This window comes from Podarcis gaigeae, assembly GCF_964106915.1.
Source record: "Podarcis gaigeae genome assembly, chromosome: 4".
NCBI lineage: Eukaryota > Metazoa > Chordata > Lepidosauria > Squamata > Lacertidae > Podarcis > Podarcis gaigeae.
The window spans coordinates 66,246,578-66,267,003 of NC_139677.1; the positions used below are offsets into that span (position 1 = coordinate 66,246,578).

General features: G+C 42.6%; 1 protein-coding gene across 2 annotated transcripts; it reads left to right on the plus strand.

The window, feature by feature from the left end:
* Positions 1 to 4,855: 4,855 nt before the first annotated feature.
* Positions 4,856 to 18,369, plus strand: POGLUT1 (protein O-glucosyltransferase 1). 2 transcript variants are annotated; one of them, XM_083737103.1, is made up of 12 exons: positions 4,887 to 5,050; positions 6,131 to 6,252; positions 7,019 to 7,109; positions 8,071 to 8,214; positions 10,279 to 10,414; positions 10,533 to 10,654; positions 11,436 to 11,495; positions 12,529 to 12,628; positions 14,846 to 14,904; positions 16,449 to 16,616; positions 16,779 to 16,835; positions 18,070 to 18,369. In XM_083737103.1, exons 3-12 carry the CDS (start codon positions 7,081 to 7,083, stop codon positions 18,224 to 18,226), a joined length of 1,032 nt encoding a protein of 343 aa, XP_083593229.1. In that variant the 5' UTR covers positions 4,887 to 5,050; positions 6,131 to 6,252; positions 7,019 to 7,080; the 3' UTR covers positions 18,227 to 18,369. The 2 variants fall into 2 exon arrangements, with proteins under 2 accessions (XP_083593228.1, XP_083593229.1); XM_083737102.1 differs by lacking the exon at positions 6,131 to 6,252 and having other exon boundaries at positions 4,856 to 5,050.
* Positions 18,370 to 20,426: the final 2,057 nt, after the last annotated feature.

Consider the following 20,426-nt stretch of genomic DNA (forward strand, 5'->3'; position numbering starts at 1 on the left):
CACTTACGGACTCATTGTTAAAACCGTGTTTATGGAAGACAATCTTACTCGGCTATGAGTGATCGCCGAAGAAGAAGAAGAAGGATTGCAACCTAAGTGACTCAAATATAAAACCACTGAAGGAACTGCATGAAAATACAAATGCAGCACGGAATGTTCCTTGCTCTTTGCCGCTTTTATATTTATGACTTTTTTGTTTCTTCAAGTAAAGATGTAAGAAGAAGTTGAATTTGACTGAAGATCAGATTTACTGCTTCATATTCATGCTAAAACTAAGGGCTGATCTACTTGCGCCAACACACTCATAAACAGTCCTAGTCCTCGGATGGTTTTTTATTAAAACTTCACAGAATAATCTAGCCATGTTTCAAGTAGGGTCTTAATCTAGAATTAGAAGATAGAAAGCCAGTGGCGGATTTAGTATAAGCTACGGGCAGGGGTACCTTTACCTTTACTTTACTAAAACAAGCTATAGCTTAGGGCCCCACTCTCTTGGGGCCCCCCCAAAAAATTAAAGGAAAAAAACCTGGATGTACATTTCTAAAATATAAGATAAAAAACTAATAAAATGGCTTTAGATAAAAACTAATAAAATGGCTTTAGGTTTCCCCAGTAGTAATGTATGGAAGTGAGAGCTGGACCATAAAGAAGGCTAATTGCCGAAGAATTGATGCTTTTGAATTACGGTGTTGGAGGAGACTCTTGAGAGTCCCATGGACTGCAAGAAGATCAAACCTCTCCATTCTTAAGGAAATCAGCCCTGAGTGCTCACTGGAAGGACAGATAGTGAAGCTGAGGCTCCAGTACTTTGGCCACCTCATGAGAAGAGAAGACTCCCTGGAAAAGACCCTGATGCTGGGAAAGATGGAGGGCACAAGGAGAAGGGGACGGCAGAGGACCAGATGGTTGGACAGTGTTCTCGAAGCTACCAGCATGAGTTTGACCAAACTGCAGGAGGCAGTGGTGTGCTCTGGTCCATGGAGTCACGAAGAGTCGGACACGACTAAACGACTAAACAACAACAACAACAAGATCCATAAATTACTATATTGCATATATTCAACACAAAAAACAGTGACAATTTGTTGTTGACAAAGGACAGCTGCTTAGGGCCTCATCAAACCTAAATCTGGCCCTGTAGAAAGGTCTAGTAAAGACAAAACCTGCTTTTGTGTCTGATTATGAAGGCATGGAATTTACGCATCTCTTTCTTTGCTTGTTTAACTCAGGGGCCTAGTCATTCCGTTGCAATTTGGAACCCTGGGAATGGAGATATTCCAACAGGTAATCATTCAGGCACATCCTGTTCTTGATCTTCTGAAGTGCAGGGTTTCCTCTGCAACGACATCAAATCTATGGAAATGTTTGAGCTATGTAAATACTCCTAGCAGTTGCAGTTAGATTTCACCCTGTTCTTTCATCATGAGAAAATTTCCAAAATGTCTGATGGGATTTTAATTTCTTGAATTTCTAAAGGTTAACCTTCTAACTTGAAATAATTTGACCCAGTAGAATAAAGCTCTGGACAATTATAAAAAGGTAAAGGTACCCCTGCCCGTACGGGCCAGTCTTGACAAACTCTGGGGTTGTGCGCCCATCTCACTTAAGAGGCCAGGGGCCAGCGCTGTCCGGAGACACTTCCGGGTCACGTGGCCAGCGTGACATCGCTGCTCTGGCGAGCCAGAGCCGCACACGGAAACGCCGTTTACCTTCCCGCTGGTAAGCGGTCCCTATTTATCTACTTGCACCCGTAGGTGCTTTCGAACTGCTAGGTTGGCAGGCGCTGGGACCGAGCAGTGGGAGCGCACCCCGCCGCAGGGATTCGAACCGCCGACCTTTCGATCGGCAAGTCCCCTGGACAATTATACACACAAACAAAAACAATGTCGCTGCTTTATGACTTTATTAGCACACATTACAAGGTCCCTGTCAGAATTAGAGCTCTGTCTCATTCTCTCTTTTGAAGCAAGCACACTTGAAAATGTCAGGCACTCCCAACTATAGCAGCTTGCAGTGCTTATATATCTCAATGGAAAGTTTCGATAAATAAGGCCATAAAATTAGGTGTTGAAAGGTCATATGGTTTGACCATCAATGTATCTAAGCAGTAGTCACATTGTTCACTTCAGTGTAAAGTTGTTACTGTTTGATTTTCATCCCCCACCCGCCTGCCGCCCCACTTTTTTTAAAAAAGAAAATGCCAATCATTTTGTATGTCAGAATGGAAAGGAAGGTCTCTGGAGTTCTGTCTTGATGTTCCTGTCTGCAGCACAACTGCATTCCTTAATGAATGCTCAGGGCTCTATTTCTAATTTTGGAATTGAGTAAAATGAATTTGCTGCAATTCTCAATCACTGGGGTATAATCTTAATGTACTTCCCCGACTGTTTATGTCTTTATGCAAACAGTGTCTCCTTAACAATGCCCATTGCAGCTAATTTGCAACTACAGATCTGAAAAATATTGTCTTCTAAAGTTTTAATAGAGCCCCATGCAACTTAATTATCCATTATTGGCAGCTTCTCTCCTGGGGTGATTAGTTGGATGAAGCTAGTGAACTTTGAAACTGCAAAATCTCAGATGAAAAGATGATTAGTTTATTTAGCAAGAGACTGGGATAGGAGAGAATGATGGGACTCCCTCGACTCATCTTTGATCAACTTGTTTTCTCTATGGCAGGCTATTTCTTTGCATGGAAGAATCTCATTTAAAGTTTTGTTGGAGAGTTCTCCCTAACTGGAACAGTCCCTGTGTAAAGTTCACATGAATATGAATGAAAAATGAATTCATCCATTCATCAGTGTACTTTTCAGATTTTAGTCTCTTCTTCTTAATAGGTCTCCTGATGTTACTGAAATCCATTCTAGGCACTCTGCAAGGCTGCCCATTTCCTCTCAAGTTCCTGCCAGCTGAAGTAGTTTATCATGTTTTGATTCCCAAAAGGAAAAAAGGATAATTGAAAATCAATGTGGAGTCACATCAGGGACATTTTTTTGACATTATGATACTCTAGTTAACTCTATGAACATGCAAAAGACAGATGGCGATAATGGTTTGCTATGTCCCAAGAAAGTTAAGGCCTTGTGAGATTAGACCACAGAATATGGTGATATATTAAAATAAATGAAACAGAGTGGTCATTGAGATTAGCGGTCTAAAATATTGCATCTTGTCTAGACAAACAATACAATCCAACACATGCCTACTCAAAGCAACACCCTCAGAATTCAATCGACTTACTCCCAAGTAAGTCTGCATTAACTTTAAAGCCTAAGTATGGCTAACTTACTGGTTCATAAATATCCCTTATGAATTTAAAAGAGGAAGCAATATGGAGATATATATATATACCAGTATTGCTTTCCAATATTGGGTCTGGTGACTTCTGTTTCAGTGTATCTGAAGAAGTGTGCATGCACACGAAAGCTTGTACCAATAACTAACCGAGTTGGTCTCTAAGGTGCTACTGGAAGAATTTATTTTACCGTATTTATTTATTTTTATTTTGTTTCAATATTTAAACGTTTACTCAGAAGTGCCACTTAGGCCAATGGTACAGTTGTAGCCTTAAATCAATCTCTCTCTCCCCTTTTTTGGCCTCAGTGGGACAATTCTGCAGAGCAGCATACATGGCTTTCCCCCACCAACTATCGCTTTTACCATAAACCTGTGAGGTAGGCTAGGTGCAAGGTCTTAGAATCATAGAATCATAGAGTTGGAAGAGACCACAAGGGCCATCGAGTCCAACCCCCTGCCAAGCAGGAAACACCATCAGAGCCCTCCTGACATATGGTTGTCAAGCCTCTGCTTAAAGACCTCCAAAGAAGGAGACTCCACCACACTCCTTGGCAGCAAATTCCACTGTCGAACAGCTCTTACTGTCAGGAAGTTCTTCCTAATGTTTAGGATAGAAAACATCTTGTTTTAGTGCCTTCTGGGCATTCTATTTTTAAAGCACACTTGAGTCCCTGATCCTCTTTTTCCTCGTATGGAGCATCTTAGCATTCACCTTCTTCTTCTTCTTTTTTTTTTACAGAGAACTGACTGTCAAGTGTGGCCCACGGTGCCTAGTGTTCAGGATTCCCTTTGAGAAGGAGCGCCGAAGACGCGCGCTCGGGAGAGTTCCGCGCTCCGACTCGCCTCTGCGCATGGGAAACGGCGTTGGCTGACCCGTTTGCTCGCGCTTGCGACGAGGACAGCCAGTCTGAGCCCACCGCCGCTCCGATGCTACTGGAACGGCTTGCCGGCTTCCTTACGGAGCTCGGGGAACCCGCCGTCTTACGTACATTAAGCACCATTGAACCCAGAGCGATCAGCTGCAAGTAAACAGCGGTTGCAAGTCAAAAGATTGGGTTGCATAAGGCTGATTTGCACAGGCCTCGTTCCTTCTCCGTTGGGCTCGGTCAGAGGACAGAATCGTCCTGCTAGTCGGACAACGCGAAGCGCATCAGCGGCGGATTAATATGGTTTCCAGATATTGTATTTTTTTAAAATGAACAATTGCTGTAATGCTCCCCCCGCCCCCCCGCAGATCTCAGCTCTGGTGGTTCCAGTAGGTCTTCCGAAGTGGTCGTGGCCCCAGATAAAGAGCCTTATCTTATTGTTCACGCCTACTTTTGTGCATATTGACTACTCGCAAGCAAGCCCACTGAGTTCAGTAAATGCGCATCGGAATATTTGCAATCGTGCAAACGCGTCAGAGACATCTAGGGCGCAATGCTGCCCACACTGACTTTTCCAAGAGGCTTACTTCCGCGTAGACATGTAACTGTGTACTGCTACTCGCCGATGATAAACTACAAGCCCCATAAATCAGAGCGGCACAGCAGGGACGTAATTTTCGCGCCTGCGTAGTTAAGGGCTGGAGGCGCGGTGGGACCAGAGGTTCCGTCCTTTCCGTGTCTCAATGAAACCTTCCTAATGGAGCGCCGGAGCTTTTGATGGTGCTGCGCAAGCGCTGTGGCTGGAGCTGGCACGATGGAGCATCCGCGGCTGCTACAAGTTGCAAGCCTGTTTCTGTTTGTTCTGTGCTGGGGAAAGAGCTCGGCTGGTGAGTCGGGATCCTGCTTTGCAGAGGGGTCGCGCCCCCCGTTGGCATGTGCGCAGCTCCAGCGCGCCGGTTTCTTGTCCTTGCTTCTCGTTGTTACAGCTTTGTTAACAGTAGGCTGCTGTGTGTGTGTGTGTGTGTGTGTGTGTGTGAGAGAGAGAGAGAGAGAGAGAGAGAGAGAGAGAGAGAGAGAGCGAGCGCGCGCGACCTATAAACACCGGCGTAGAAGGGTCTTGCAATCTTGGATCGTCGCCTCCGGTCCCGGTTCTGGCCACATGGAGCGATGCGTGCCCAAAGGCAAAACTGATACTTCCTAAGTGGCTCCCTTCTCTTTGTCCCGCAGAAATTCTGAAGTCTCCGAGAACTTCCCTGCTTAACTGCTCAAGAAGTGCTGCTGCGGCTGCTGGTGGGGGCAGTAGTGTTCAGCAAACAGGAATTGATTTTCCCGACTTAAAATATTAACTGCTTGTGTGTGGGGGGGGGGGGGAGGAAGGAAAGAAGGAAGGAAGGCCCTGATGAAACTCATACCCTTAAAAAACACATGGGGGTCTTCTTTGTCTTGGAACTTGTGTTTGCCCCTCCTGCCAGAGTAATGGCAAAGCGGACTTGCAAGCAAAATGAAATGAGTGTCTCAATTTTAGACTCTCTTGGAGTGCACTGTTTTCTTCAAACATTTGGGAGTAAGGGTAAAGTTGCTCTTGCAACATTAATATGTCAGAACTTGTGACATGCTACACAGTCCACTTCTGCTGCTGATAGCAGACTCTTTGTGGGGCTTGGCTTTCTCTTCCAAAGCTCCAACCCATGCATCTCAGTCAGGCAATCTGGTCTAGAAATGGAAGGATGTGCATGGATTGAACAGCAGCATATATATTTTTTTAAACCCCTTCACTTTGTGTAAGTGTACTAACTCAAACAGGCAAAACAGTTTTAATGCCTGCCTTCTTTTTCCTGTGGTGCAATCTATGCATGCTGATTCAGAAGTAAGTCCCCACACCATCTTCAGTGGGCTTGCTTGGGTAAGTCAGTGTGTTTTAGGACTTATTTATATATTGAATTTCTATCCTGCTCTTCCTTCCAAAGGAGCCCAGGGCAGTAAACAACAAGAGCTAAATCAATAAAAACATCTGAAAAACAATTCCAGTGCCAGCACAGATTGGGCGAAATCTCAACCTAAAAGGCTCCTTGACAGAGGAAGGTCCTTGGTAGGTGCTGAAAAGATAAGGAAGCAGCACCTGACTGATATTCAAGGATTGTAACTTTTTTATGGGTTTCTGGGTTTAAAGCAGCTTTCTTGTAAGACAGGCTACCCTTTCATCACTAGATTAGGTCTCAGAAACAAGCCTCCCACTATACCCGTCTCATGTGGAAATGTGTTGCCAGAAAGCTACAAAACCAAGACCCTCAACCTCCCACATCGTTGCTGGTCTGAAGGTCCATGAAGTTACCACCTTGCTGAAGCTAAACAGATCTAGGCCTGGTTAGGGCCTGGATGGGTGGCCTCCTAGGAGCAACATGCACCACCTTCAGTTCCATGACAGAAGAAAGGCTGGAAGGAAATAGAATTAAATAAATATACAATAAAATCCTTCCCTTCCTCCAAAGAGTTCAGGGCAGTATAAATTAATGAGAGAAGAAAGTTGACAAATACTCGTTACTGAGAAATGCAACTCTTTGAGAAGGGATTCAGTAAGGAAATACCATTATACATTCAGGGGAGTGTTGAGAAGTTCTGGAGGGCAAATAAATGGTGGGGGAATTTGGCCAGGTCCCCCCACAAGGGATTCACAGCATTTTCCATGAAGGTGCTGTGGTTAAGTCACTGAACAGGAGGCTGGATCCAGATTCATTCTCAACACACAGGACAAAGCCTTGGTTACCCTGCCTTGATCCTGTGTGGGTGGGCAGTGGGACCCCTTGATGATTGTGTCAAGATTGGCCAGAATTTAATCCTTCTTATGTATGTTTCAGATACAAAATGGAGCAAATTCCTGGTTCAGATAGATAGAGCTGTGGAGAACTACAAACCATGTATGCAGGCAAACTGCAGCTGTCATCAAAGGTAAGGGGCCAGCATCTCTCACAATCCAATTAATATTTACATTGTGATATAGCTCACCAACTCAAGGTTGAAGGTGTTACCCTAAGTATGCTGAATTATAAGCACCTCATGTTATTGGGGATCATTTGCAACAACCTCGTTATTGGGAAGCAGATGATGTGTGCCAAATCAGACCTGACACCATTTACACAGTTAATAATTGTGATGGTTTCTTTTAAAGAATAAATAGCATGGGTGGTGTCCTGCTTGAGGGTGAGAATTGATTCGTGGGTTAATCCATCTGAGGTCCCAGTCTGGATTAGCACCTGCCACTTCTTTTAACAAATTTTGCACATGAAATTCGTTCACACAGTTGCTAACTGCACGGCATGTCTAGTTGGAACTTGTGCTGTCTTGAAATAGTAATATTTAACATCGTAACCACCACCACCTGTTTATGAATCGCTTGTTACAGATGACAGAGCCTCGCAGTGATAAAGCACTAAACACAACAGAATATCAGAATATAGCACCTTAAAATGTCAATCCACAATCAATCGGATAAAGGATGGTATAGCAGTTTAATAAATAACAACTATAACACAGAAAAATCCCCCCAACACAGAATTGAATTAATATTCCTATATTAATTCCTATATTTAATATTTAATGACACAGGGTCATTAAAAAATAGGTTCTGATTATTTGTGTGTATCTATTGACCAAACGTAGAGAGGAAATATAGCGTCTTTGTTGGAAGTATAGTAATATTGTTACTAGGTGGACCCAGTGGTGTTAATAGTTTAAAGTAGCTCCCTGTTTCAGCTCCCTCTCTCTCTCTGGGCAAGCAGCAAGTTCAGTATTCCACTAAAGTGATTGTATTGAACCATCCCATGCTAAAATCCCTTCCTGGAATGACTTAGCTCTTTATACTAATTTTCCTTGATGTGTTTAATGATGGGTGGAATCTTTCTTCCCTCAGAGTTAGGGAACAGGACTTGGCTCCCTTCCGAGAGGGGATCTCCGAGGAGCTGCTGTCAGAAGCAATCAGTCGAAGGCTTGGGACGCACTACCAGATCATTGAGAAGAAGTTGTACCGTGAACATGATTGCATGTTCCCTGCAAGGTGAGAGCAATACGGAATGTATCAGAGAGAGAGAGAAACAGGAAAATCTCCCTAGCCTCCTTAACCTAGGTCACTGAGCAGAAAACATTTGAAAGGGCTAAATTCCAGTGTAAGAGGAAGAAACTGATGAGGCATTGCTTTGCCTGAAATGTAGAAATTGCATTTGCTTTTGTGAGAAATCAATATTGACATGGCACTTTAGTTGTACGAGGGGGTGATGCGGGTTAGAAGCTGAAAGAAATCGGCAATAAATGCCTCTTGGGAGCAAGGATAATGGAAAGGGATAACTTGCTGAGTTGTCTAAAAACAGTTGTTTGGGTGTCAGAAGGAGCTTGTGTCTGCGCCCAGCTTGGTTTATAGTCGTAGTAAAGAGCAAACAACACCAGCATTGCAATGTGTCCCTATTGCTTTCCTATTTCATTTCAGTTCCTGGGCTTTTTGTGTGGTCATGCTGTTCCTATGGGTATAACAGCCTTTCTCTGTCCTCTGTTTGGTTGCTTCCCTTCAAGTCTATCTAGAGAGACCCCCATTAGCCTTTTATCAACTGCCTTGCATTCAACCGACTATTTCCTTCACCATCTCTGCTGCTTGTGTGGTGTGCCTTCATTCAAGTCTTGGTCTTCAAGACACAGACACTTTACCTTCAGTGTGGTGTAGTGGTTTGGGTGCTTGACTAGGGTTGGTGAGACCTATGTTCAAATCCTCACACAACAGCAAAACTCAGCTAGAAGACATAACCTACCGTACGGGGAGGATAAAAGTGCAGGCTGGGGAGGAAAACCTGTAGTTCTTGAGGGAAGGAGTAATACAAAAATAATGGGTGGGAGTCAACAAAGTTTTACACAGAGTAGGCCCATTGAAATTAAAGGGACAAACGTAGTCACATTCATTAATTTTAGTGGGTCTACTCTGAGTAACATGCAGTTGAACGCTATCTGTGATAGAAAAAATGCTATATACACATTCTCAATAATCCTTACAGCATCCCTCCATATCCAGTTAGTGTAATTTTTCTTCTGTTGAATTGTATGGAGCCCTATAAGTGCAAATGTGAGGCAGAGGAAGACTGCTGAAGGGGAGGTGGGGAGTTTCTTTCTTGGGACCACCTGGGAAGTTTGTGGGTGAGGCTCAAGCTCAGGACTTATTGACTCTTAACTCAAGCACTTAACACTGGTGTATCCCTCCCATCTCATGCAGGTTGTTCTCTGAATCTTTTTGAGCTTATTTTCACAATATAACTGAGTTTAAGGTATCAGTCCTTACAGCACAGAGTCCTAACATATGGACAGGTAATTCCATCGACATTGTCTATAAAATTGTCAAGCGTTCACCCTTAGGTAGCCAAAACAGCACTGCCCATGCACAAGGAGGTGATATTGGCAGACTTGGGGGGAACTGCTTTGAGGTTCCATTACAATAAATCGGTAGGGATATTTGCTTCAATAAAAACTGAATAAAACCCCAATATTTGCATAAGTACAAATTTTGGCACCTGTCTGTTTCATGACACAATGGAAAGAGTTTGCTATCAGGGTTAAAGTCAAACCGTTGGAGAGTTACAGCGCCTGCTGTGGCTGTAGGGACCGATACGGGAGAGACATGTTTCATTGCAGCTGGGCCAGATGAAAGCATCCAGTTATCCTGCTGCAGATGCACCATGGTGTTTCTTCTCTCTGCTCTTCTCCTAGCGGTGATTTCTCCTCTGGTCACGGCTGTGAATACATGACCTGACTGTCTGTCTTCAGGCACTACAGTTGTCTGCAAGGGATTCCCACACACCAGGGTTGATGTTGATGTCACGTTTTCAGACATCTTTGTAACACAGAGTTGGTCTGCCAACGGGCCTGGTGCTTGAAGCCAGCTCCACAAAATGCATTAGTACGTATTAGTTAGTGGCCAGAGCACACTAACTATCTTTTGCAGGAGAAATCTGAAAACTGAGTAGGAAGGGAAATGAAATGGAGGATGATCGATGAAGGCGTGGCTGGGACTTCATTTCCTTACAGGTCTCCCTTGGTATGAGTAATTCTCAAGGCCCCCCCTTGCACGTATTGCTATCCACAGGTGTAGTGGGGTTGAACATTTCATCCTTGAGATCATTAACAACCTCCCGGATATGGAGATGGTGATCAATGTGCGAGACTACCCCCAAGTGCCCAAGTGGATGAAACCAAAGATACCCATCTTCTCCTTCAGTAAGGTGAGAGAGCTCCTTGGGCATACTTGGTGGGGACAGCTAATACACTTATTTGAATATCTTGCATTACGGAGATATTTTGCAGGAACTAATGTGCTTCTGTCTGTCCATTTTCTGAAAGACGTTGGAATACTATGATATTATGTACCCTGCTTGGACATTTTGGGAAGGCGGACCAGCTGTTTGGCCAATTTATCCAACAGGCTTAGGACGTTGGGATCTAATGAGAGAGAGCCTCAAAAGGTATGTTTCTGGAGAGAAGGATGAAGCTTCACTCCTCAGTCTGACATGCGTTTCCTAAGAAATCAATCATACTTTGTAAGATGGAAGTATGCATGACATCATAACTGGCAGTGATCCACAAGTTTTGTAAGTTGTGAGGGACATCTAAGCTAGCTGAGGCTGTGGCCCTATGCCCACTTACCTGCGAGGGAGCTCCATCAAATCCAATGGGACTAACCTCTAAGTACACATGTATGGGATTGCACTGCTAATTTGGGGGGCTTTAAACAAGCCAAATTGGTGGAAATCCAAACAGGAGTTAGCATATGGGGCAGCAATGACTTTGCAGACATCCAACTGTAAGATGCAAGAGTTTTGGTATTTTTGTGAGTGTCTGTTAAGGGGAACTTCAGCTTCTCTGTATAACAACTCGAACTTGCTACGATCCCCTCTTTTTCACAGCCTTTAATGGCATAGAGGCTGCCATCGTTGCTTTCTAGAACATCCTGCAGTGATGGAAATAAATACATTGATTCCCAAATATGACACAAACTGACCAGTTTCTCTCCAGTGTCATCAATTTTAGATGTGAAAGAAGTGGCACATTAATCAAATGGTAAAATGCCTTGCTAGAATAATGGGTGATGCAACTAATAGCATGGAGCAGAGTTTGTTTAGTTGAGGTTACTTAACCTAAAACCAAGAAGGGATTCAGAGAAATAGGATGGATTTCTTTGCTTCTCTTACTAAGGTGTTATATGTTCATGTTTTTAACATCATGTACTGATCAAACTCTCCTTAGCTCTGCAGAAAAATGGCCCTGGAAGAAGAAAATTTCGAAAGCCTATTTCCGAGGGTCCAGGTGGGTTAGCTCAGTTCCCACTTCCTAACACTGATATACTACCAATGATTTGTATAGTGATAAAACCAGGGCATTAACAAGACTAAGGCTATGTACTGTGTTGCCCAGGAAGATTTAATGTTTACAAATGATATAAACAGGGCTCCAACACATTCTCAACAGGGGTTGATATTTTCAGTTCAGAACAGGGCGATTGTTACCTAGTAAAACAGCTGTTGTTGTTGTTGTTTAGTTGTGTCCAACTCTTCGAGACCCCATGGACCAGAGCACACCAGGCACTCCTGTCTTCCACTGCCTCTAGCAGTTTGGTCAAACTCATGCTGGTAGCTTTGAGAACACTGTCCAACCATCTCGTCCTCTGTCGTCCCCTTTTCCTTGTGCCCTCAATCTTTCCCAACATCAGGGTCACAAAACAGCTGTACTATGTACTAACATTCTCAATTGTTGATCGTCTTTCCTGCATTCGGGTAACTATTAGTGTGTAGCCACTGTTCCAAATATTTTACTCAAAACATACTCAAAACAAAAGACCCCCAAATGATTTACATATACAAGATACAGAGCAGCTTAGGCTTTGCTGAGGTGGAGGAAATGCTAGTTTCCTGCACTTATTGTTCATGTTCTTCTCTGCTTTATTATATTCAAACATAACTTTCATACTTTCTTGATGACAGGATGACTTGTGGGTTTTTTGTGTGTGTTTGGATGCAGTGAAGAAGCAAAAATACATTCTAGATCTTCTGTATCTCAGGGGTGGAAAACCTGTGGCTTTCCAGATGTTGGACTAGCATTCCCATCAGCCCCAATGAGCATGGTCAGTGGTCTGGATGATGGGAGTTGTAGTCCAGCAACATCTGGAGGGGTAAACATTCCTCACACTCGCTTATATCTGCAATGATGTGTTATGTATTCATCTAATTATTGATGGAGCTCAGCTTCCTACCATCGTTCCTGCGGCATATCAGTAAATTAAATAAGTTTGTCTTCCATGGAGAACATTGTTTAACAGATTTATGTGTGGTTTCACTGGTAGGACAAGTTCAGAGCGGGATCCCCTCATTCTTCTTTCTCGAGAAAATCCAGACCTTGTTGACGCAGAGTACACGAAGAACCAAGCCTGGAAATCCGAAAAAGTAATTACTCTTGAAGGCAGCTCTTTCCTTTCTCTTAGAAAAGGGGTGTTCTGTTGTTTCAAAGTCTGGCTTCAGCAGGAAGAGAGCCCCTGTTTTTCAGGACACATTCATAAGATCACACACTGATATCCTGGAATAATGACCCCTCTGTGGTTCCATACTTGCCAACACTAGCACAGGTTAAGAACCTCACTTCAACAATAAGTATGAATTGAAAGGATGGTGGGAAATGTCTCCTGTTGACTACTTGTTAGTTCTCCTGGGAGCCCAGTGTAAAAGTGCCATTGGATATGTGAAAAGGAAAGGAAAAACTTAACTGTGGGAGATTATTCGCAAGTAGTGTTGTGTTTAAATTAGGTGCTGAGAACTACATTTATGGCAGTAAGACATTGGAGCATCATACAGCCAGAGCCCTGGATTCATGTCGTGCTGATGGCACTTTGATTTAATTATGAAGCCTAATGTCACACACTTTTTCTGGGAGAGTGTGTGAAGGAGGATACATTGTCTTAAGACACAGGTGGGGAATGTTTTTCCAGACTGAGGGCCACATTCCCTTCTGGGCAGCTTTCCAGAGGCCACATGTTAGGGCCAGAGGAAAAAGTAGGCAGAGGAAGAAATGTGACTGGACTTGCTCCTGCACACACTCACAATATCTTCCCTATCCTCCATCCATCCAGGCAAGCAGGGTTTGGTGGTGGTGGTGGTGGTGGGGAATTATGAAAGTTCAAGGACATTTCAGGCAGGGAAAAGAACTCAAGGAGGGTCCAGAGGAAGGCTGGTGAGGGGTGGAGCTTGGGAAGTGGGTGTGTGGCTGAGGAGAAAGTGTGAAATCTTAAGGGGTGACTAATCTTAAGCAAAACAAAAAAAATTCCTTCCAGTAGCACCTTAAAGACCAACTAAGTCAGTTCTTGGTATGAGCTTTCGTGTGCATGCACACTTCTTCAGATACACTTCTTCTGATTTGATTTTCATTGAGATGCTTGGCAGGTATCTGAAGAAGTGTGCATGCACACGAAAGCTCATACCAAGAACTGACTTAGTTGGTCTTTAAGGCGCTACTGGAAGGAATTTTTTTTTTTTTGACTATGGCAGACCAACACGGCTACCTATCTGTAATCTTAAGCATTGCCTTAATTTATTGGTTGTGCCCCAGTAGCAGGGTTGCCATACGTCTGAAATTCTGTACATAGTCAGAATACTGCAGTCAGAAGCAGCATCTGGGCAAAGCTCAACAACAACAACAACAATTTTATTATTTATACCCTGCCCATCTGGCTGGGTTTCCCCAGCCACTCTGGGTGGCTTTCAGCACAACTTTTCCAGCAGTGTCCAGATTTTCACTTTTTAAAATATGGCAACCCTACCCAATAGGAATGTGTCAGATAGGCAAATTCTGATTCTTTTTTGGTTGAGTGTCCCATAGCTTGTTGGTTGATTTGATTTTCATTGAGATGCTTGGTTTGGCATCTACCTTATGGCATAACTAATCATTCTCGTGCTCTGGTTTTATTTTGTGGCTTGCCAGTTGTGTCTCTCTGCCATCCTCTAGTTATGTTGTGACTGAGTGGCATGTTCTATAGGATGTAATTTGGAACTTCTCCGCTTAAATATCTGCATTGCATTTCATGGTGCAGAAGAGGAAATAACCAGGACTGTAGTGGAATTGTCACTTAGATGAAGGTGACGGTTTGCTGTGAACCTTAATGATCCAATGAGCTTGTAACTGACCTACCCACTGCTCTGCATTGTGAGGAAACATTATGCAGCTCCAGCCTCTTTGTAAGGAACATGTGACAAGAGGACTTTGGGCTGGCACTAAAATAAGTACGACGGTTCATATATACACATGCCAAGAAAATGGATTAGGAGAAACCACCGCTTTTTGCAATCATAAAACAAAAATTTAATATGTACCTTAAGCCCGTGCATGTTTACTTAGAAGTAAACCCAGGTGAGTTCAACAAGGCTTAGTTCTAAGTAAACGTGTACAGGACTGCATCCTTAGAAATATTTGGACTATTACATTTTCTGTGATAGGTTCCAGGTTTATTTAGATTTCCTTAGGAACAGGGAGTCTAATTTTGTGCCTTCTGAAAATAAATCTTAACAGAGAAACTCTACTTGCACTTATGGTGTTTCACTTTGGTTGTAGTCAGTAGGTAGATGATATATAACAATTTAAAATAAATATATATGTATCTATTGTTCCTAAAGGACACTCTTGGGAAACCACCAGCTAAGGAAATTGCACTAACAGACCACTGTAAATACAAGTAAGTAACTCAGTCAGGCTGCAATTCTATTCATAAATACGTCAGGAAAGTCCATTGAACATAATAGAATTTACTTCTGAGTAGACATGTGCAGGATTGAACTGTCCGTCTAGAATTTATTGGGACTGTTTTCATCTATCTATCTTGTTTTATGTTAAAATAGATACTGGAAAAGTCTTTAGACCATAAAGATGTTCAATTAACCATTAGTTACAAGACAAGGCATTTGCTCCTATCGTCATGCTGCTGCCATTGGCACCTTTTGCCTTACCCTGAATTGTTTCACAAGCAGGAATATGTACATTCTGTTTGTGCCTTGGAGAATTGCTTGTCTGCTCCACCCTTATGAAAACTTTCTGTCACACAGTTGTGTTAGTTATTGTAATTTAAGGAAGGCATTCAAGGAATCCCAAAGAACCACTATGTCCCCTGGGTGCTACTAAGGATAATAAGTAGCTGATATGATTATACTCTGTGGAATATCAGCAGCTCTTCTGGTAAAGCAAACCGAAGGCACTCTCATCTCCGGTCCCTTGAGTATGTCTGTGAGATATTTCAGTGCCACATGTAGATGATGATCCTGCAATACTAGTGTGTTAAATGACTTCCCTGAGGTCTTTTGGGAAGAGCAGAATAGAAATTATGGATTCTGGCATGGAGGTTTTTTAAAGCGAAATAACTTCTGCATTTGTGCCATCTCCCTGACTTGTAAGGACAAAAACTTTGGCAACTAATGTTCAGGCACTGTTGTGTTTTTATCTAAAGTATTTTTTAGATAAATGTACTCTTGTAGACTAATTATTTATAGGAACTCACTATAAGGGCCAGGATTGAAACCAAAATGCAAGCCAACACCATAGATCATTACTTCCCAAACTTGGGTCTCCAGCTTGTTTTTGGACTACAATTCGCATCATCTCTATCTAGCAGGACTAGTGGCCAGGGATGATGGGAACTGTAGTCTAAAAAACACTTGGAAACCCAAATTTGGGAAGCACTGCCATAGATGGAGCAACTGTGGTTACGGAAGTTTAGATTTGCCGTATTTGTCTTTCGATACTCTGTGGCAAGAGTCAAATGGCGTATGTTCTTCCCATATGACCCTTCTGTAAAGCAATTAATGTAGTACATAAGCAAGTTGAGGAAGAAAAGCCATGCCCTTCTCATAGAACTATATGAAGGCGACCTAACAGATCTTCGGAAATAGGCAGCTTACTGCCCTCCAGACACTGGACTACAATTCCCATCAACTCTGACCCCATTGGCCCCACTGGCTGGGGGTGATGGGAGTTGTAGTCCAACTATGTCTGGCAGGCACCTTGTTGGCTAACTTTGATCTAGTCCCGCTTGAACAATGATCAGATCTTTAAAGAGAGTGCAAGCATTTATTTAATTGTTGTGAATTATTCAAACAAGTTTGAATCTCTAGAAGAGTAAAATTCACCAAAAGCTCAATATCCCAGTTTTGTTCAATGATTAAGTAAGTGCACTGGTTGCTGGAGGAGAGGGAATATTATAAGATGGTGTCTGTTTTTATTATACAGATACCTCTTCAACTTCCGAGGTGTGGCTGCCAGTTTCCGCTTCAAGCATCTCTTTTTGTGCAACTCGCTGGTGTTTCATGTTGGGGAAGACTGGCTGGAGTTCTTCTACCCTCAGCTGAAACCTTGGGTTCACTACATCCCAGTAAAATCAGATCTCTCTGATGTCAGGTAAGAAGTGGAAACTGAAGCTGGAGTGGCATATTAACCGCTCCTTGTGTACTGAGATAGAAACATCAATGTACCATGGGAGCTTCCAGACCAACTGTTTGTTGAACATCCTTGCTGATACATTCACTTGGAGGTTATACAATTTTGCCCACTTTGTTTCAGGGAGCTGCTACAGTTTGTGAGAGAAAATGACGAGGTAGCCCAAGAAATTTCAAAGAGGTAAGTTTTCCTTATATGTAACCTTATATGTAGCTTCCATGAGGCAATTATTCCCACTGCAGAGCACCAGCTGTTGTGATGACTGGCAGAGGTCATAATAGCTTTTGAAAGTAAAACTTGCAAAGGCTGAAGGGCAATGATATTCAGAACCCTTTTAAACAGCCAGTAAAATTCCATTCCAAATTCCTTCCTTCAGTGGTGATATTAAGTGTGGTATCATGTTCAGAAATGTATTCTCCTAAGTCATACTTTGAGCTGAGCTGTTGAAATCAGTGGGCATGACTAACTTAAATTCAATGATTTCAGTGACTCTGACTTATGTATACAGGTCAACCCACCCCAACAAAACCCTGATTGGGTATGTGCTTTCGTGCAATAAGGGGTGGGGAATATACCTAACCTTCAAATAATTGTAAGAAATGTTCAGCATAAGGTTGGACATTATTATGAGGGGAACAGAGGAGATAGTTTACTGTTTGTTACTTTGGAAAAGAGGACCACTCCTGAAAGGAAAAGTTACTATGTGGATCAGTGGTTTTTAGTAGTTCTTGAATTAAAAAAAGCATTGACTTTTTATGTAAAGGGAGAATGCACTCCCAGTTCTTCTCCCTTTTAGCCGTGGATGGAAGTTTCAAGACATGAGTTGAACATTCCTGTGCCTGATGTTGAGCCTGGGAAAGATGGGCATGGTTTGCCCACAAGGCCCTGGCAGGCCGATCTCTGAGACCTGGCAGGCATAGTTAGTCCTGTGTGTCAAAGGTCTCCCACCTCTGGGATCTTCAACATAATCAAGATGAAAATCCTGTGGCACCTTAAACACACAGAGATGTGCTGAAGTTAAGATCTGGGGATTGAATGTACCTTCCAAATGTACAAAAATTGCCCATGAAAGCTTATCCCACAAAATGTTAATCCTTACCATGTCTTATAATTCCTTGCATTTGCTGAAAGTGACTGGTTTGGTTTCTGTACTGTAGTTTCTCCCTACAAACATTATTGCTGTTCTCTTTAAAATCAAATTAACTATCATAACTTCATGCCCAAGGAAACCTGAGAGCTCTAGCTTAATGGGGCAGATAATTTTCTGTTAGCGATCCCTAGCCCTTCCCTCACAGCACTCCCATTCCTTGAAGAGATGCACTGATCATTATTATGCCAGTTTTCATCCTTAGTTCTTGAGGTATGAAAGCCACTAACTGTTGTCATCCTCTTTGCTTGTCTTTCTTGCCTCTAGAGGTCGCCAGTTCATCATGGACCACTTGCGAATGGAGGATATCTCTTGTTACTGGGAGAGACTTCTGACTGAATACTCCAAAACCCTAACTTACAAAGTTAAACGAAAGAGTCACTACAGTGAGATTTCATCCAGAAACTTGAAAACAGAACTGTAAAAATATTTTTAAAAACTGTTCCATTTCCAGTTCAGGACCAAGACTTGTGGACACTGTGAAATCCAAAGAGCAGAACGGTTTTCTTCAAGCTTAGAGGAAAGAAAGTGTTATTGTTACTTACTGTATTAAACTATTTTATCAAATCTGGAATTTTCTTTAATATCATGGAAAGTAGATTTTTCCAGAAGTGTTCAGATATGTGGGAGGCCAAAGTTCCACTGAATTCTAGTATTGCTTTGTGGTGAAATCCTTTTGAAAAGGGAACTGATGTTCCATGATGTTTAACTGATTCACCATTTAACACCAGATTAATCCTATGGAGTGGGTGTAGTTTCTTACTGGTGAGTGAATCATTTCATGAATCATCATGGATGCAACATTTAATAATGTGATCTGTGTAGCGTTTGGACAATAGTTCTTTGCAAACTCCGAGTCTTTATTGTTGCAAAACATCAATGTGGTACACAGCAATATGAAAAACTTTTAAAAGCAATTCAAAATAATCATTAAAATGAATGATTACACAACCCTAAATAATAATAATAATAATAATAATAATAATAATAATAATAATAATATAATTTTTATTTATATCCCGCCATCCCCAGCCGAAGCCGGGCTCAGGGCGGCTAACAGCAATCAAATAATCCAACATTCTAAAAACATTTCATTATAAAAATTAATTAAAATCAAATTGATGGCAACCGTTAAGCAAAATTCTGTGCAGATTGTCAGAGGAGGGAGTCAGGCTGCGCCCTGACCAAAGACCAGGTGGAACAGCAGGGTCTTGCAGGCCCTGCGGAAAGATGTCAAGTCCCGCAGGGCCCTAGTCTCTTGTGACAGAGCGTTCCACCAGATTGGAGCCGCAGCCGAGAAAGCCCTGGCTCTAGTTGAGGCCGGCCTAACCTCTCTGTGGCCTGGGATCTTCAGGATGTTTTTATTTGCAGACCGTGGCTATTTCCTAGCCACTCTGGGCGGCTCCCAACAGAACACTAAAAACAGAATACAGTGGCACCTCTGGTTATGAACTTAATTCATTCCGCAGGTCTGTTCTTAACCTGAAACTGTTCTTAACCTTAGGTACCACTTTAGCTAATGGGGCCTCTCGCTGCCACTGCACGATTTCTGTTCTCATCCTGAGGCAAAGTTTTTAACCTGAGGTACTACATCCAGGTTAGTGGAGTCTGTAACCCAAAGTGTTTGTAATCCGAGGTACCACTATAAAACTTCAAACATTAAAAACTTCCCTAGGCTAGGCTGAGAAATGCTGACCAACCCAGCTTTATGGAGTTCATGACTGAGTGAGGCAAAGCTAGACAGTATGTGGGAGATCTATGGTCAGAAACTCTCACTCCCCTGCTTTTCTTCTTATTACTAATTAACAGCTTGACGTAGCCCCTTTGAAGATTGGGGAAGTGATTCTAAAGAACGAGGTTTTACTCTTTTCCTGATCTGAACTACTTCCCCAAAGCTGCTATTAGCTAGAGAGAGGAAAAAGACTAGCACAGTTTCTTCCTTCGCTCTTGTTTGTGAAAAGCCACCTTGCCACTTCTATTCAAGGACTTATTTCCATGTCGCTGCAAAATCTGGGGAGGAATGAGAAAGCTTGCAGTGCTATGGAGCAAATGGCAGCCCTGCAAAAGACGGTAGTTAAGCCATTCCACATCCACATGGAAATAGCTTGAGAAGTGCACAGCCAAGTTGTGTGTCCCATGCCTCACATCTCAAATATAGTCTCTCCTGCCTTGATTTTCAGTCTGAGTTTCTGGCAAATGATCTCATAGTTCACTTTGCATAAATCAACAGTGTCTGTTCAGTGGTAGTGTACTGGCAAATTCAGAAGTGCAGGGTCCCTTCATGATAGTGTGGTATAGTGGTTAAGAGTGCTGAACTAGTGCTGGGGAGACCTAGGTTCAAATCCCCACTCAGCTATGAAGCTCACCTTTTTATTTAACTTTTTCTAAATAAGTGTACCATCCTTCATCTGGAGATCTCAGGGTGGCTCACAATATTAAAATACAAAATACATAATAAAAACAAGAAAAAACTCACAAACCAATAACCGTCCCCCTCCCCACATCCTCCTATAAACACATTAAAAATGTTAATCAGCCAAAAGCCTGATTGAAGAGAAATGTTTTGCCTGGTGCCTAGAGGTGTATAATGAAGGCGCCAGCCAAACCTCCCTAGGGAGAACATT

Coding starts and splice junctions, on each gene's coding strand:
- POGLUT1 (XM_083737102.1), top strand. CDS start 4,978: ATGGAGCATCCGCGGCTGCTACAAGTTGCAAGCCTGTTTCTGTTTGTT. Junction 8,215..10,278: donor GATTGCATGTTCCCTGCAAG/GTGAGAGCAATA, acceptor TGCTATCCACAG/GTGTAGTGGGGTTGAACATT. Junction 12,629..14,845: donor AAGCCTGGAAATCCGAAAAA/GTAATTACTCTT, acceptor TTGTTCCTAAAG/GACACTCTTGGGAAACCACC.